Consider the following 18070-nt stretch of genomic DNA (forward strand, 5'->3'; position numbering starts at 1 on the left):
AGTCAGCAATTGTTGGAAAATCTTCTTATATACATAAAAATGAATTTCTATCTGTCTGAACCTTATAGACTCCGAAACTACTGAACCGATCAGCGTGAAAATTTGTATGCAAAGGTTTTTGGGGTCGGGGAAGGTTCTTGAGATGGTTCGAAACCCCTCCCTTTTTTGGAAAGGGGGGCTCCCATACAAATGAAACAGAAATTTCTGCATAACTCGAGAACTAAGCAGAGAATAAATCAATTTTAGGCGAAACGAAGTTCGTCGGTACTGTTAGTATTTAATAAACATAAACAACACAAACAAATTTAGGAGAGTCTATCATTGACATCACGTTCACGACTAAGGTCACATTTACAAATCTCAGGTTCCAAACTCAAGAACAATTTAGATGACTCAGAATATTCCGAAAATATCTTACGCTACTTTTTACCAGATGTAATAAAAAAGATTGAATACATATCGAAAATAATTAACTAAGAAAGCAGCTGTCGTGGCTGTAGATCTCACGTTCCAAATCCAAGGAATCACAAACTATCTTATTGTGTCTGTTGACCTTCCTCGAGATGCTCTTGGAGGGACGCTAAAAGCTGTTATCCCAAGTTATGTACTTAAGGAACATTTAGATGGCCCATAATAGTCCAAATCGAACGTATGGCGTTAGTTGACCTTCAAAGAGGTGTAAAGAATGGGAAAGTACGTTTGGCCGAAGGTCACTAGGCCGAAAGTTGATTGGCAAAATATGCTATTTGGACGAATAAACTATTAGGCCGAAAAAACATCTAGCCAAAAGTCATTTGGCCGAAATGGTCACACTGCTGAGAGTTTCTTTCGGCCGAACTGGTCATTTCCATTTCATTTATTTAGTTTACATTTAAACAGATAACACTGAATCAAAAATTTGACGCCACAATACACGGTTCGAGACCGCATCTCTCCATCCTCGAATGCGCCCCATGCTCGCAAGTCGTTTTGCACCTGTTCAGCCCATCTCGCTCGCTGCGCTCCACGCCGTCTCATATCTGCCAGATCGGAAGCGAACCCAATCTTTGCAGGGTTGCTGTCCGACATTCTTGCCCTAAGTTCGCCGTAAAACTGGACGAACTTGTGGTTCATTCTTCGCCGCCACACATAGCCTTCTTGCACACCACCAAAGAAGGTCCTCACCACTCATCTCTCGGAAACTCCGAGTGCTTGCAAATCCTCCTCGAGCATTGTCCATGTTTCATGTCCTTAGATGACAACCGGTCTTATTAGCGTCTTGTACATGACACATTTGGTGCGGTGGTGAATCTTTTTTGACCGCAGTTTCTTCTGAAGCCCGTAGTAGGCCGAACTGGTCACTTGGCCGAAAAAGTCGTTTGGCCAAAACAAAACTGTCGTTTGACAGAAAGGGGCATTAAGCCGATCTATGATCCGAGGGGGCATTAAGTCGAATATGACGTTTGGCCAAAAATGTAGTTTTATTTAAATGAAAACGAATTTTTGCTAGTCAAATAGGTAATTTGGCCAATTATTCATTTTGGTAGAAACGGTCGTTTGGCCGAAGGAGCCATTCGGTCGGAAATATCGCTTGGCTGAGAAGGTCTTATCCCAACATACATTGTAAGCCGAAAAAAGCTTATTTTGTTGATGATCAACTTCTCCAGCTAAAAATCTATGTCATTTAATGCGCTTAATGATGATTCTTACTATCAACTTTTCACTCCTCATTTCTCACTTCGCATTCTTCACTTTTCACCAAGGATATTTTTGATAATTTAGTAATTTGGGCTCGATCATTTAGTAGTCAATAACTCATTCCAGAGGCTACATTTCAAAATGTGTTATATTGTGGACTTTTATTGTAAATGTTTTTCTATAACTGTGTTTAACAGTTCGATGCTTGAATTCCACTGATAACGAAGTTTAAGCACTAGTTGCAGCAACTTACACTGAATGATAATCATTTAGTTTAAGTTACTGCAACTAGCGCTATAACTCCGTTATAAGTTCAAACAATGAACTATTAGGCAGAGTTGTAAAAAAAACCTTCGCACTAGAAGCCCAGCATACAACGCATTTTGAAATTCAGCCTCTGGAATGAGTTATCGAAAACATTCTTGCTTTTCACATTCACTCTTGTTCGGCTTAATGAAGTTTTCGGCCAAATGACCTTTTCTGCAAAATGGTCGTTTCGCAAACGGCTGTTTTGGACGAATAAACTATTCAGCCAAACAACATTTTCGGCCATACGATCTGTTCGGGCGTATGATCCGTTCGGTCAAAGACCATTTTAAAATGGCCATTTGACCTATTCGCTCAAAAGGCTTTTTCGGCTAAATGACCTGTTCGGCTAAACGACATTTGGAGGATTTTTTTCCATTTCACGTCCGCTATTGTGCAATAGCACTGGAAACGGGGAAGGTCCGTTTGGCCGAATACAGTTCGGCCGATTGCCATTTGGCCGAAGGCCACTAAGCCGAAAGTTGTTTGGCCGAATATACCATTTTGTTGAACAAACCATTAAGCCGAAAGTCATTTGGCCGAATAGGAAATTTGGCCGAATAGGACATTTGTCCGAAAAGGACATTTGGTCTAATAGAACATTTGCCGAATAGGACATTTGGCCGAACAGGACATTTGGCTGAATAGAACATTCGGCCGAATAGGACAATTGATCGCACAGGACATTTTACCGAACAGGACATTTGGCTGAATAGGACACTTAGCCGAATAGGACATTTTGCCGAAAAGGAAATTTGGCCGAATAGGACATTTGGCTAAATAGGATATTTGGATGAATAGGACATTTGGTCGAATAGGACATTTGGTCGAATAGGACATTTGGCCGAATATTACATTTGGCCGAATAGGATATTTGGCCGAATAGGAAATTTGGCCGAATAGGACATTTGGCCGAATAGGACATTTGGCCGAATAGGACATTTGGCCGAATAAGACATTTGGACGAATAGGGCATTTGATCGAATAGGACATTTGGCTGATTAGGACATCTGGCCGAATTAGACATTTGGCCGAATTGGTTATTTGGCCGAGCAGGACCGAATAGGTCATTTGAACAGTGTGAAATGAGGTTTGAAAAGTGTTACTTCTGACTCTTTATTTCTCACTTTTCACTGTAAAAAGTTAGAAGCGCAAAATAAGAAGTTAGACGTCGCACTACTCACTTCACGCTTCTCACTTTCTACAGTGCGTAGTGAGAAATGAGACGTCTCAATTCTCACTCCTCATTTCTCACTCCTCATTTCTCACTTCTCATTGTGACAAATTAGGAACCCGATGTGAGTTCTCACTCATTATTCTTAACTTCTCACTGAAAAAAAGAGTAGAGTGAAGTGAGAAGTGAGACCTCTCACTACTCACTTTTCACAGTGAAAAGTGAGAAATAAAGAGTGAAAAGTGCGACGTCTCACTTCTCACTTCTCATTTCTCACTTCTTCTCACTTTTTCACTTCTCACTGTGAAAAGTGAGTAGTGAGACGTCTCACTTCTCACTTCACACTGCTCTTTTTTTCAGTGAGAAGTTAGGAATAATGAGTGAGAAGTGAGACGTCTCACTTCTTACTCCTCATTTCTCACTTTCCACTGTAAAAAGTAAGAAGCGTGAAGTGAGTAGTGAGACATCTCACCATTCGCCGAAATGTCCTATTCGTCCAAATGTCCTATTCGGCCAAATGACTTAGGGCCAGATGGGTTTCGGCCCAACGGTTTATTCGGCCTAGTGGCATACGGTCAAACGACTGCTATAGTATAGTGTTATACACGAATCGACTCAGCTCAACGAATTGAGGTGATGTCTGTTATGTGTGTATGTATGTATGTGTATGTTTATGTGTATGTGTACAAAATTTTGTAGACACACTTTTTGGAATCTAGCATTGACCGAATTACTCGCAACAAGTTACAGTAATATCCCGATTTTATCACCCCCCTGGTGAATTTTGGGGTGATAAAACAGGGTATGTGACAAAACCGGTAAAAAAATATTTTAAAATTTTTATTCCATTTCACAAATATGAATCATTTTATGCCTTGGAAAGGCAAAATGCGTGAACGGTACCAGTTTTTTCTTGTCGAAAATGCTTACAGAATCCTTCCCAGGTACTCAGAAGTCATTCATAATAAACTACTAGCGGTGAAAGTTATTTCATGGAAATCAACGTTGTTTGCAGTATTATTTACGAAAATAAAAAGAACGACTAAAATTTTCAAAAATTTTTAGGGTGACAAAATCGGGTCGAAAACGTGATAAAATCGGGGGTAGACAAAATCGGGGAGTGACAAAATCGGGTCAATACTGTATAACCAAAATGCTATTTTTTATGAGCATTCACTCTAATTTTTTGTATTTTGTGCATGAAGCACCAACACCGCTAGGTGGATAAATCAAGGGTTTTCTATTGGAATCATGGGGTCTTAGACTACTCACACAGAACTTTCTCAATCGTGAACGAAAAGTGTGCTTTTTTAAGGTATTGTACTTTTTACAACGTCGCGAGTCCTTGAAGGTCAAATATCAAAGTTTGCTTTTCTCAGACGCTGGGAGTTACGACAGGAATTCATCCTGCCACGCTTGATTGCGGACGTTGGTTGTACAAAAGCGTATTCTTCAGTGCCAGTGGCGTAGCCACGGGGTTGGTTTTGGGCATAAAGCCCCCCCCAAAGACAACATTTTTTGAAGACAATTTTTTTTCGAAAAAAAAAATGTTTAGAAAACCCCCCCAGACCAATTTTCTGGCTACGCCACTGTTCAGTGCTGCCATGTTTGGTCGGTATCGTTACCACGTAATACGCCCGAGCAACACACATACTGTAAATCAGTTAATGACACTCATATATGACCAAATTTGGTCATATATGAGTTATTGCAACCAAATCAACGTGAATTGTGCTGCTAGGGCGTGACCAGTCTACTTCTATCATGAGTACTAGGCTGTAGGGTGTGTGAATAAAAGTGCAAGTTTGCCATCCTTGGTCCAAGTTTTGAGTGAACTCTGAGAACTCGAAGAGTGGCGGAGCTGAAGAAGGTCAAATAGGAGAACCAGCGAAAGATCTTGGAATTACAACAAAAAATGTGTTGGAAAGATTGAAGCTTGAGAAAATGATTAAAGTTGGAAAGAATTAACGAGGATTGCGTACTTGACGATTAGGTTTCTTTTTCGGATTTTGGAGATATAAAGGCGAAGGTTGATGCGGAGGCTACAGATTCACTGGAAGATCTGCTTTTGAAGTAACTTGAAGTCAACGAAACCACACAAGCCGGAGATGAAGGAGACATCCGTTTATGGATTTATCCCGTCTTTGATGTAGTTAGTTCACCTGTGACAAGCAGAGTTCGAGGGTACTACCCGAAAGCATCTCCTATTATCAAAGAAAGTGCCACTAATCGTAGGAAAGTTGCATACAATTCTGATGCAGAAGTTTTTTAGAAGCTGCATTTGTTCTACGATATGGGGTGACTATATCGAATTTCGACGCAACAGTCATCCACAACTGAATTAGATATTACTATTTAAGATAGTACCACTAACTAATGCGGATTCTTGTTTACATAGGTTACGATCTAATATTTTTTTTATGTTGCGGTTCGTACAATCTCGTACAATCTATTGAACACATGAAAATGGAACAGTTGATTCGTATCAAGTTCATTCATTCATTCCACAGTTATAACAACTGCCCAGATGTGGTTCGCCCACATTGCTCTTGTGATTCCCCAAATGGAAGGATATTGTGCTTTTTATTTCTTGTATTGCCAACAATAATGGTGGCACCAGCTGTTTATTAAATCGCAAACGACTCCATTTGTGTACTGTTCGGGTGGCACTTAAATGACTTCCATCCGATGGCAGTTCACATGGATCGGTGCTAGGAATTCTGAATTTTTCATATCGTTCCATGCCGAATGTGTGGGAAGTCGATTGAGAAGTGCAATTTTTACTGAATACATAAGTTATTCTGAGCATAATATTGAACAACCACTCAATATCCGGAAGGGGGATGTTCGACCATTCCAATCGTCAAATAAACGACAAAGCGAACAAAAGAACCAAATGATTACCCAGGTAGCAACATCTTGAATATACGAACTCTAATAAGGATTATTCTCCCTCGTGTTGTTCTTTCATATCGGATCGGCTTACTATCTTTGTGAGAACACAAACCATCCGACACTGCACAAGGACGGGCACGAGCAGACACATTTGCTAATATCTATCAATCTCCTTTTTCAGTTTAACACAGTCAATCCGGTCCTTCTTGTTGCTCCACCATCCATACAAGAGCAACAGACTCGGTTCGATCCTGGATTCTTCTCGTCTGACTTCCAGTCCCGTGTTGTCTTGAACCGACCGAGAACTGGTTGCGACGAACGAACGAACCACCGCACCCGTACAACCACCCGGATTTACATTCTCCTACATCCGGTTCGGTCCAGTTCGACTTGGCACAAATGGAGAAAAGCACGATAACAATGAAAATTACTGGCTGCAGATAGATTGAACGAGTCATGTAAGAAGAGTCGGGGCACTTCCAAACCTACAAAACGGCCCTTTAGTACACTGATAAACGTTTTGGCAACATGTGAATTCGGTCTCATCCTCACGTCGCCCAGGGTTTCGCGTGTGAGTGCGATTGTGTGTGGATGGGAGCTTTTCCGTTTCCATGTGTAGCAACATTATCATTTTGGATGGAAAGCTGTGTGTCCGAAAGCGAAAAACCAACCGCATCTGTTGTTGATTTGGTGGCATTAGGAGCGAACGTTTTCCGTTTTCGTACCGTGAGAGGTGTGGCGGTCAGTGACGAAGGGAGGGTTCTGTGGCATTGTTGCTCCTGACACAATCTAGTGGTTGAATTAGAAGCACGTAAAAAGGGCTCAAGTATTTGGTGCAGAGCACTCTTAGAAGCGAGTGGCAGCAGAAGAGATGGATTGTACTGTGACTGGGATCTCGATATCTTGCCGAGGCATTTGGTCGTGTTTGCAGCGAGGAGTGGGAGCAGGAAAAGCGGGCGGGAATGAATTATTATCATTTCGGGTCCTGCTAATGACATCTGGCGATTATGATAAACGTTATTGAGCTTAACAGGTGATGAATAATAAGGCGCGCATCAATGGAACTCGAAGCTGTGCGATAGAGCAGAGAAGGGATTTGCTGCTTGATGTTGGCTGAGCGAATAAACAAAGGCAAGCGAATTGATAGGTGATGGTAATGAGTTGCTTGAACCTGAAATTGATAACTTGGAAATGGATTGTTCGGTCTGGTGAAAATCTCAGTTACATTCGAAATGGACTTTTTCATGTTCAATATTAGAAGTCCAGACGATCAGTCCAGAATTTTAAATATTTTTTTAGTATCTGGGCTACGTGACTAAAATGAGTCAGAAATATAAGTCACAAGAATTTCTCAACGTTTAAAAGCTCAAATTCAATTCAGCGAATTCACGAACCTCCACCTATTACCAGTATTCTAAATTATTCCAAATCGGATCGTGACTTCATGTTTCATCAAATCGAAGTCTCTTAAAATTCATGCAAGTATCCTTCCACGACACGACACCCTGTTTGTAAAACACCTCCCAAAACATTATAATTTTCACGCGACAACATCATGTAAATGTCACTTCGTGAAGAGCACTCCCCTTTCCGAACCGCACCTTTCCACACCGTTGCCGTTGGTAGTGCACCTTCCATAGTTTCCCTTCCACCCGGTCGGTACGCCGCCATCGGCAGCGCCGTTCGCGTAAAAATTAAACGAATTAACGACAATGTTTGACATTTTCATAAACTTCACGCATAGATGAGAGCTAATTTTATTAAATTATTCATGAAAATGCCACGGCACTCTCGTTCCCCACCTCGCGTCGCGAGGAGTAGTGTGGGAGTCGCTCAATGAGCGCGCCCCGTGAGTAAAAAATCATGTTCAAATTCCATTCCCGGTAGCGACTCCTTCGCCGCGCCTGTCGCCAACTGTCCCCGCCGTCATCGAACGCGTCGCGACCGAAAGTGTTTGCCTTCCGGTTCCGTTCCACCGTGGCGCGCTTCACAGTTCGTGGCGTTTTCCGGCCCCGGTACTGTAGACGGCAAGCAGCCGGGACGGGAACGGGGGGAAAAGGGTTGCAAATTATATTAAGTGACACGCAATCACTTTCCATTTTAGGCTTCCTGCTTGGATTCAAATCCCACTCCGCCGTGTTACGCTGGCTCCTTCTATTAACAAACTGGGGCTTGTTGAACGCGCTCCAAAGTACACACTTTGAGAAAATTCGGCCTAAATTGTGCCTGGTTGCAGGTGAAGCGTGTCGATGGCAGGGTTGAGCGACAAAGAACAGTCGCCATTTCTCTGCACTGTGTGATGGTTTTTGTAAACATTGACCAGAACGTTGGATATTAAAGCAGGATTTATTCAAAAACAATACCACATTATCAATCCAAAATGCCCGATTTGTAGGCATGACATGCAGTTTACATGAACATAATAAGGGAAACCTTAAATTCTGTCAAGTTTTTCGAATGTCATGATAAAGGTAACTTTGTGACGTTTCAGATAACTTGGTTACCCATAGTTCTGACTTCTCCGTAATGCGAGCCCGCTATGGGTGACGACAGCGACCAAATTCTCACTGATTTCTTCTTTTAGAAGCCTCTTGAAGATTCCTTTATAGCGAGCGCAGTACAAAAGCGGATCTTCCCGCCTCGTCTCCCCCCTCCCGCACAGCATGCTTTTGGACAGGCAGCAGGGTTGGTACTTACCGGCATAGTTTGACTACCGTGAAGGGTTGTTATAGCAGCTTGAGCTTCTTGATGCGAGGTAAATTTCACAAAGGCGCAACCTGGAAATAAAGGAACAGAGAGAGGAAAATGAAAAGAAGCGGAACGTCTTTTTAGTTGGTTGTGCGACAGGAAGATTGTGGAGCGTAAAAATCGAGACCCTCATCCGTCTGCATCGGAGCGGGAAAGCGCGCGAAAGGGGGTGCTGTAATTATGGTTACTAAGGGTGCAGACGGCGAGCAATCTCGGAGCAACAGCGAGCAGCGCGCGGTTAGTTACGAATCGGATGGAATTGTTTACGTGAAAATAATGATCGCGTGCCGCGGGAATGGGACTTGTTGAGGTAAGGGGGCTCGAACGGGGTTTTTTCGTTTATAATGTACGGATGGCTTCCTGACGATGCCGATAATTAATTAGTGGAGTGAAAATAGCAGTCGTTGAAGTGGCGAAATGAGGGAAAGGCTTCACAAGTGGTTTCTTTGTTGACGGGGGGAATGTTGGAGTTATAAAAATAAATTACTATCATAGTTCGAAAGGGTTTTTTTTCGCTCCAGAGCCTTTGTTTTTAATTTAGTAAGTTCGGTTTTATAGGATGTACATTACTTTCATTCAAAGCATTTCGATGTTGGAATGACAGCATGAGGTAAGTGGTGAGTGAGAGGCCTTTGAGAAGGATAATTTCCGATAATTTTTACTCAGCTTTTAATTGTAGCTTACGCAACAGTTTGAAATAAAAATCTAATCCAAATTTAAAGCAATTGCATTTAAACTGTTGTGTGTTGTTGGCAGGTTTTCTTTTGAAAGTAACGTTAAATCGTTTAATGTTGTTGCAAAGTGGAAATATACTGATGAATAATCTCGCGTATGGTGCTCGGAAGGAAGACGAAGTATCATTTTAGGTAACAATAATTTATTCCGCAGCGATTGGATCATTCTTCGTTCGAAACACCATTTATGAGCATTCGAATACACACTTAAGGTAAGCGAAACAAAGTACTGACTGGGCGTGAGCGACAAAATAGTCTTTTATCTTGCTTATTTTCTCCACTTAAGGGTATTTTACTCTAGTCGAGATGACATAATGACGAGATGACAAGATAACAGCACAATACTGTTTGAGAAAGGGAAGGGCTAGGTGGTCGAAGTTATTCGACCGATAGCCATTTGACAGAAGGCCACTAAGCACAAAGTCGTTTGGCCGAAGAGTTTATTTTGCCGAAAAGAACACACAGCTGAATATGTCGTTCTGCCGAACAGATCATGCGGTCGAAAATGTCTTTGAGTCGAACAGGTCATTTCTCCGAAAAGGTCATTCGACCGAAAATGACGTTTAACCGAAATAGACGATTGGCCAAACAGTAGTGATCGTGGAAAGTGTGAAGAGATTAATGATAGTTGAGAAGTGAGAAGTAAGAAATGGGAAATGAGAAATGAGAAGGTTTATGAAAGTAGTGAAGTGAGAAGTGAGAAATAAGAAGTGAGATTCCTCATCCTCATTGCTCACTTTATACGGCTCGTTTACCACTTGAAAGACAAATACTCGGAGAACATAATAGAGTTGATACCCCGGCTTAGGACATCATGAAAGATTTGGTTGATTCGATGGACCATTTGATTTAAACTCTGGGACAATTTGGAGATCTTATAACATGATATATGCCTGTATTTGAGACGTAAGTGAAAGACTAATACTCAGAAGACAAAATTAGGTTGACACCGCGGCTGGGGACATCATGGAAGCCTTGGTTGATTTGGTAGACCATTTTATTCAAATTCCAGGACAATTTGAAGATCTTACAACATCCTAAATACTAAAATTTGAGACGCAAGTGAAAGATTAATACTCAGAAGACAAAATTGTGTTGACACCGATTCTGGTACACCATGAAAGCCTAAGTTAATTCGGTAGACGATTCGATTCAAATTCCAGGACAATTCGGAAATCGTACAACACCTCGTATGTCATGTTTTGAGACGCAAATGAAAGACAAATTCACAGAGAACATAATTGAGTTGATACCACGGCTTAGGACATCATGAAGGATTTGGTTGATTCGATAGACCATTTGATTTGAACTCTAGGACAATTTGGAGATCTTACAACATCTCATATGCCTGTATTTGAGACGTTAGTGAATGACCAATACTCTGAAGAAAATATTGGGTTGACACCGCGGCTGAGGACAACATGGAAGCCTTGTTTGATTCATTAGACCATTTGATTCAAACTCCAGGACAATTTGGAGATCTTATAACATCTCATATGCCTGGATTTGGAGAGATCTTACAATACCTCCGTGAATTACGCCTGTGAATGTATTTAAAAGTATCCAACGATCAATAAATTAAATGAAATACTAGAAATTTTTGCAAAAAATCTTTTTACGTCACATTCGGTTTACGTCCCCCAATAAATGACGTAAAAAGAGGGTTGAGTGTAGTTCGGAAAATGTATTGGAGGGTAACCGCCCCTTCGGTGGGGTTTGATCCCACGAAACCAGTACGCTAGACAGGTGCTTTCCCTACTAAGCTACAAAGGACCTCCGTCGTCCTCCGCAGCTTAGCGGGTACTGATAAAACAAAATTTCCAGCACGAGCCCCGGCAGCATGACTGCCAGTTCCTAAATAATACAGGTTCCGTTCTGCTACTACGTATAAAATCCATTACATGAGGCTACGTAGACCCACGTTACCTTTGGGTACAACCCGATTGGGCTGCTTATTTGAGTTTTTTTTTCTTTTTTGCCTTTCTCGTACAACTAACTTGTACCGAAAGGCTATCATTTCACTCCAAATTCGAACTTTTGATGGAAGTCCCGGAGACCCATAGTGTTATATACCATTCGACTCAGCTCGATGAGCTGAACAAATGTCTGTCTGTCCGTGTTTGCGTGTGTGTGTGTATGTGTGTGTGTGCACAAAATGCCATAAAAAACATTAGCCAAATTTTCACATAGAAACTCTTAACCGATTTTCTTGCAACAAGTTGCACCCGACAGAGACTAAAACGCTGTTGATCACTATTGAATTTCATAATAATTGCGAATTGCAAAAAATAGATAATATTAAAATAGTGATGAAACATAATCACATAGAACAATAATGTGTTATGAAAAATGCCTTGCATCTATGAATATTTTTTAAAGTTTATCCGTGGCTTGCTCTTATTACGAGTTTCATCCTACTATAAAGATGCTCGTGTTGCGCGCATTTAGGCGTAAGTATGCTCTTCGTGCAGTTTCAAAGTACTATGAAACGGTCCGAAAGTCAAAATTCGAACTTTTGGCAGCGCCATCTGTCGTCTACTAGTATAAAGTTTCTATCATAACATTAGACGGTGTAACTGTTTTGCCTTGCTTGTATATTCTCGAGGTGTAAGCGTAAAGGCTACATTCATTACCTATTTTCGCGAGAAAGGCACCATCACCGCTAGGTGGATTAATCTGGGTTTTTTCCTTTTTCCTACTTCTTTGTTCTTTCTTCCTTCATCTTTCTTTCATCATCCTTCGTCCCGCTTCCTTATATTATTTCGTTCATTCCTTCTTTCTTCTATTTTCTGTCTCATATCACACCAGTCACTTCTCGCTTCTCACCGTCCAATCATCTCTCACTTCTCAACCTTTGCTTATGTTTTTCTCATTAATCACTTTCTACTTCTCACTTTCCACCTAACGCATCTCAATCCCCTCCACTCATTTCTAACTTTTCACTACACTAAGTTTTAACTTCTCATCTAATTTCTCAGTTGATACTGCTCACATCTCACCAATCATTACTCACTTCCCATTTCTCAGTACTCACTTCTCACATCTTACTATTCTCTACTCACTTCTCACTTCTAACTTTGTGCTATTCAAGGAAACAAATTTCTACTATTCAGCAAAACAGCATTCGGCCAAATGACCCTAATCCCTTGAGACATCATTTAATCTTACTGATTTCAGTACTCATGTTTGGCCTCGAGCATTGGTGGTGAGACGGAAGCCAAGTTTATGATTTTGGTCAAAAACGAGCAACCCGTGTTTGGAAAAGGACTTGGAAGGGGCATGGATTTGGAAGAAGACGACCGCCTTGAATTAGCATGTATTGTAAACGGCAGCCCGCTACCAAAGATGACTTGATATAAGGATGGCAACGAGATCACACCTAATGAGCAGTAAGTTAAATATGAAGTTAAGTAGTTCTAGAAATACATATCACTAAAATCCCTTTCCAGCGTCAAGATCACCCATGGCCACGATGGACGTTGCAGGTTGATAATCGAGAAGGTTGACCCAGGAGGCAGTGGCTGTTACAAATTGGTTTTGTCCAACAAAACCGATGAGGTATCGACGCAATCGTCCGTTGCAATCACACGTAAGTTGTTCTACAAGTTTCATAGAATTGATATAAAAGCATAATGATCTTACATTTACAGCCAAACAACGCTATCCGGTGTTCATCCGCTCTCTACAAGATCACAAGATCGTTGTTGGCGAGACTCTGCACATGGAAGCCAAAATTGCCGGCTTCCCAATGCCCGATGTTAGATGGTTCAAGGATGGGCTTCCCGTGCATCAAACCAAAGCGATCAACTTCATCAACGAACCCGATGGTATTGTTGGATTTATTATTGATCGCGTTACTCCTGAAGACGCCGGAATCTACACTTGCGAAGTAGTCATCGCCGTAGGAAAAGTTACTTCTGCTTCCATCACCGAAGTTATTCCGAAGGTGAAGAAACCACAATTCGTCAACGAGTTACAAGATATCAGCATCGTCGAGGGTTATCCTATTAAACTGAATGTCAAGGTCGTTGATTTCCCAGCTCCGTCATTTAATTGGTTGCACAATGAGACTCAAATTACTGGAGAGCGTTTCAAAATCACTGAGGAAGAAGAAGGATGTTCTACTTTTACTGCTGTAAAGTCTATCAGAACTGACTGTGGAGCATATCAGGTAGTTGCCTCCAATGAAAACGGAGATACTTCTTGTATCGGTAAAGTGACCATTCTTCCGGTTACTGACACATCTACCGGGGAAGAGCCACCAAGCTTCCTGGAAGGAATCCGAGACATCACTGCTGATGAAGGAAATGAACTTTTAATTTATCACTGTAATAAGTAATAAGACGTTGCTGATAAAAAATGAGAAGTGAGATAAACTTTATTCTAACTTTCTTACTTATCGCAGTGAGAAATGAAAATAAGTAGTAAATAAGTGTCAAGCAAGTTATACAAAATAAATATGAGATGCTTAAAGTGGGGCACTTCACTTCTCGCTTTTCATTTCTTACATGCTTTGAGTCGTAAGAAATGAGAAGTCTAACGGCTCACTTCTCTCTTTTCATTGCTTATTTCCTACTTTTTTTCCCACTTCTTACCGTGGCAAGTGACAAGTGAGGAACAAGAAGTGAGATGTAAGACGTCACACTTCTCACTTAGTATTTCATATTTTTCTTTTCTCTCCTCACACTGTGAAAATTGAGAAGAGCGAAGTAAGAAGTGAGAAATGAGATGTTTCACTTCTCACTCCTCATTTTTTATTTTTTTTCTGACTTCACACTTCTCAAATTTTACAGCGAGATGTGAGAAAAGGAAAATAAAGAGTGAGAAGTACAACTTCTCTCTTCATACAACTTTTTATTTCACTTTTCACAGCTCATTTCAAACTTCTTGCTTCTTGATTATCATTGATCACTTAAAACATTTCACATTCACTACTGCCGAACGACATTTCAACAATATTTACGATCGTATGACCCTCCCGTGCAAATGGAATTTTCTGTGAATGGATCCTGCCAAATGACCATTTCGTTGAAACGGCATCTACGTCCAAATCCAAATCTATTCGACCATACGTCTTTTTCGGCTAAATGACCTCGACCAAATAGACTTCGACTATATGAAGTGTGCATTCAGCCAACGCTCTAAATATGCAAGGGACGAGTAAAATAGGTTTGTTTCAGTACAAATGGATTTATGGGAACCACCATTCTGACCCTAAATTCAAGATAGCGGCATTCATGGAAGTATCACAGAGATTGCCCTGCGGCTAGGAACCGGTAGCCGAGAGTGCATTGTTCTTATGTATTACGAATAAATGCTTGCGAAAGTTTTGAACACCACAAAAGTCGGTCCTTCGCGAAGTTAACTCGGTCGAGTAACCAATTGGTCAAATAATTTGCCCGACTTAACGATTTCTTTGGTCAAATGGAATCGGTCATGTCATGGTTAAATGTCATAGATTTCTGTCATAGAACGTTATACCAATTACGAAAAAGGTGTACTTTTTCCGCAAAAATGTGTAACCACTAATAGGTTCGATCGTGTCTAGTCCTGGAGAACGCGAAGTGAAGAAAATAATTTCTGTCTCAAAAGCAGGAACTTTATTGGTGCAGGATCGATCGTGTTGATGCTGCTTGTCCGGGTGAATGAAAAGGGAAAACACAATTTCTGTATGGGATCTGTGAAGTCGACATTGAATGTTGGCATCCCGGCCTTGAGCAGACGTTAGAGCACAGCATGGTTGCTCTGGCCTCTGGGTCACTTGTAAATGGACTGCAGCTTAGGAAGGTTGACCGCGCACTATTTAGGGTGATTCCTTTCGGATACAATATAAACTGCACATTTGGCGACTGTGTCAGGCCTAAGGTGCTAATTTGCGAAGTGAAATATCAACCTCTTTGTTTAATCACCCCATAAAATACCTTTTTAAATTATTTGCGAAAGAGGAATAAGTGACGAGTTGTTTACCGAGAGGGCATATCGCAGGCAATGTCCGTCATAAAAAAATGCATCAATATGGCGGCAGTTCTGACTCCCGTACATAGAATTGTATAAATGGTGAAACTAGAAACAAAAAAATCTACGATGGAAGCAGGTTGTGGAAACTAAATTTGATTTTGTTGGATGAATGTCAGACTGTGCTGAAGCTGACAGTGTGTGTGCCGACTTCTGGAAATGTCCGCTAAGGGAGAAGCTTATCGGTCCTGTTGTTTTATCATGCAAAAAAAAAATGATCGCATGGCGTGGTTTCGATTTTGTTGTTTTACAATGCAATTGTCAGATCAAAAGCTTACAGTGTGTTGTTTGCCAATAGGCAATGTCTGCTGATGAAAAGCTAACGATTCTGTTGTTTTGCTGTTAATGTCAAATCGAAGACTAGCAACTTTTTGCCGGAATGCCGAGGTTCTCACGATTTCGTTGTTTTGCTATGCAAATGTTGTATCTAAAGCTTACAGCGTGTCGTTTGCCAATAACTTGGCAATATCTGCTGATGATAATGCTAATCGATTCTGTTGTTTTGCCACAAATGTCAAATCAAGCACTAAGAATACATTTTTCAGCCATCCATGAGAAAGGGCGGGCTGTTCTCGGTTTAGTTGTTATGCTAAGCAATTATACTGTCTAAAGCTGTAATGTTGTTTGCCAAAAGGGTGAATCCCTAGTAATGTCTGCTGATGTAGTTAATCGATTTAGTAGTTTTCAAGCGGTTTGAAGGTTCAGATCAAGTAGCTAGTCTAAAATAGATCTATTTGTATCAATAAATACTTGAAAACAAAGTTTAAAAAAATAACGGACCATCCATTTTCCAACTCTGATTTTAGAAAATGGAAATCGGCAAATATATGGGTGCGCCTCGGGAAGAGCAAGGGCAGGCTCCAGATGTGAGAACTGGGGTATAGATTATGAGCAAGCCGACCGGGTATTCCCGATACGAAGGTGTAGAGAATCAGGGGAATCTATTGAAGAGGTTCACAAGGCTAGAGCAAATCGTTTCTTAACAAAGTAGAAAAGAGGAAGCGTCCAAATCTTCAGCAGATCAATAGGCTAGAGACAATTCGGAGCTCCGGATCGATGTTGTGAACATTCGCTGGGTGCATCTTAAACTGTTTCCACAGGACGAGCTCCAGATTGGAGCAGAGTTTAGTAACGCTAATACACCGGCGGACAAATGCAGATTGTTGTATCTGACATTGGGTGAGGAGATGCAGGCAATCGTCAGAGCTGCAGAACTTCGTCCGCCTCTTTATGAAGCCGATTGTTACGTCCATTTTATACAAAGGATTGCCAGATATTTCTAATCGATGTCATACCCAGCCGTCGAGCATGAAACATTTCTCAATATGCGGCCGTTGGAGGGCAAGTCTGTCATTCGGTTCCACAGACAATTGGTAGAGAAAGTTAGAGGCCGTACACTAATTACATAAGCATTTTTTCTGGGTTTTAAAAGACCTTCTTCCACCATGTAAGATTTTCTCATACAAATCATATACCTCAAATGCAATCATGCATTCAAAAAGAAAGGAAACCGATATTCAGCCGAGATGGTTTCGCCAGGAAACGTTTCAAGCCGAACACACAAGAGTTGTGTAAACGATGCGGACGCCCGGTTCATATGGAACTAGCCATGTGGCCCACCCCAAGTCGTTCGTGTAATGTCTGCAAAAGGCGAGGCCTTGAAAAAAGCGACATGAAAAAAGCCCATGAATACATCACACCCTTAGACAATTGCCCTGCTTTTACAGTTCATGCTTATGCTACTGCCGATCCAATGGTAATCCAGTAGCGCTTCAGTGCGAAGATTATAATGGTGGGATTCTCTAAACCTTCTGCGTGGGCCAATTTTGTGGTAGCACCCGAAGGAAGTCGTTCGTTGCAAGGCCGGAAAGCTGCAGGCGAAATGAAATTTTTGAAAATTGGAGCAAGCGTAAACGCATGTGAAGCATCAGAACCACAGTCACCATTTCCGAAGATGCCGGGAGTGAAGGTTTGATTTTCTATCGATAAGACGATTTCCCCTCTATGGAACGCTTGTTACAACGTTCAGAGAAGCTGCAAGGAAACGGTTACAGGACATGGAAGCGAAGGACATTATCGAAAAAGTGTCAACCGCACCTGAATGGATCAGCAGGATGTTCGCCGTGGTGAAGGGTAAAAGAGACTTTCGATTAGTAGTCAATATGCGGGCTGCTAATAAAGCTATTAAACGAGAGTATTTTCAGCTCCCTCCGATCAACGGAATGAAAACTAAGCTGCACGATGCTAGGTATTTTTCTAAGCTCGACAAAAACGCAAAAATAAATGAATTTTTAATTCTAACATGAAATATTTGCTGTTATACGCTAGTGAAACATGGGGTGTATCAGTGGAGAACACTCAACGGCTGCAGGTGTTCGCTAACAGATGTCCTCGTTACATAATTCGTGTCTGGTGGCCTCACAACTGGATCCTTAGCAACGAGCTCCATTGTCGTTGTCACCAGAGCAGCAGAAATTCGGTAACAGAAGTGGGGCAGAGTCGGCCACACCTTACGTAAATG

General features: G+C 41.4%; 1 protein-coding gene across 4 annotated transcripts in view; it reads right to left on the reverse strand.

Annotated features, from left to right (window-relative positions):
* The window catches only part of LOC134211507 (CUGBP Elav-like family member 4), a 563053-nt gene that overhangs the window by 143100 nt on the left and 401883 nt on the right, over positions 1 to 18070 (reverse strand). For all 4 annotated transcript variants that reach the window (XM_062688403.1, XM_062688406.1, XM_062688404.1 and 1 more), the window contains exon 5: positions 8750 to 8829. In XM_062688403.1, the coding sequence (XP_062544387.1) occupies positions 8750 to 8829 (80 nt within the window). The remainder of the gene's footprint in view (positions 1 to 8749; positions 8830 to 18070) is intronic.

This window comes from Armigeres subalbatus, chromosome 2, assembly GCF_024139115.2.
Source record: "Armigeres subalbatus isolate Guangzhou_Male chromosome 2, GZ_Asu_2, whole genome shotgun sequence".
NCBI lineage: Eukaryota > Metazoa > Arthropoda > Insecta > Diptera > Culicidae > Armigeres > Armigeres subalbatus.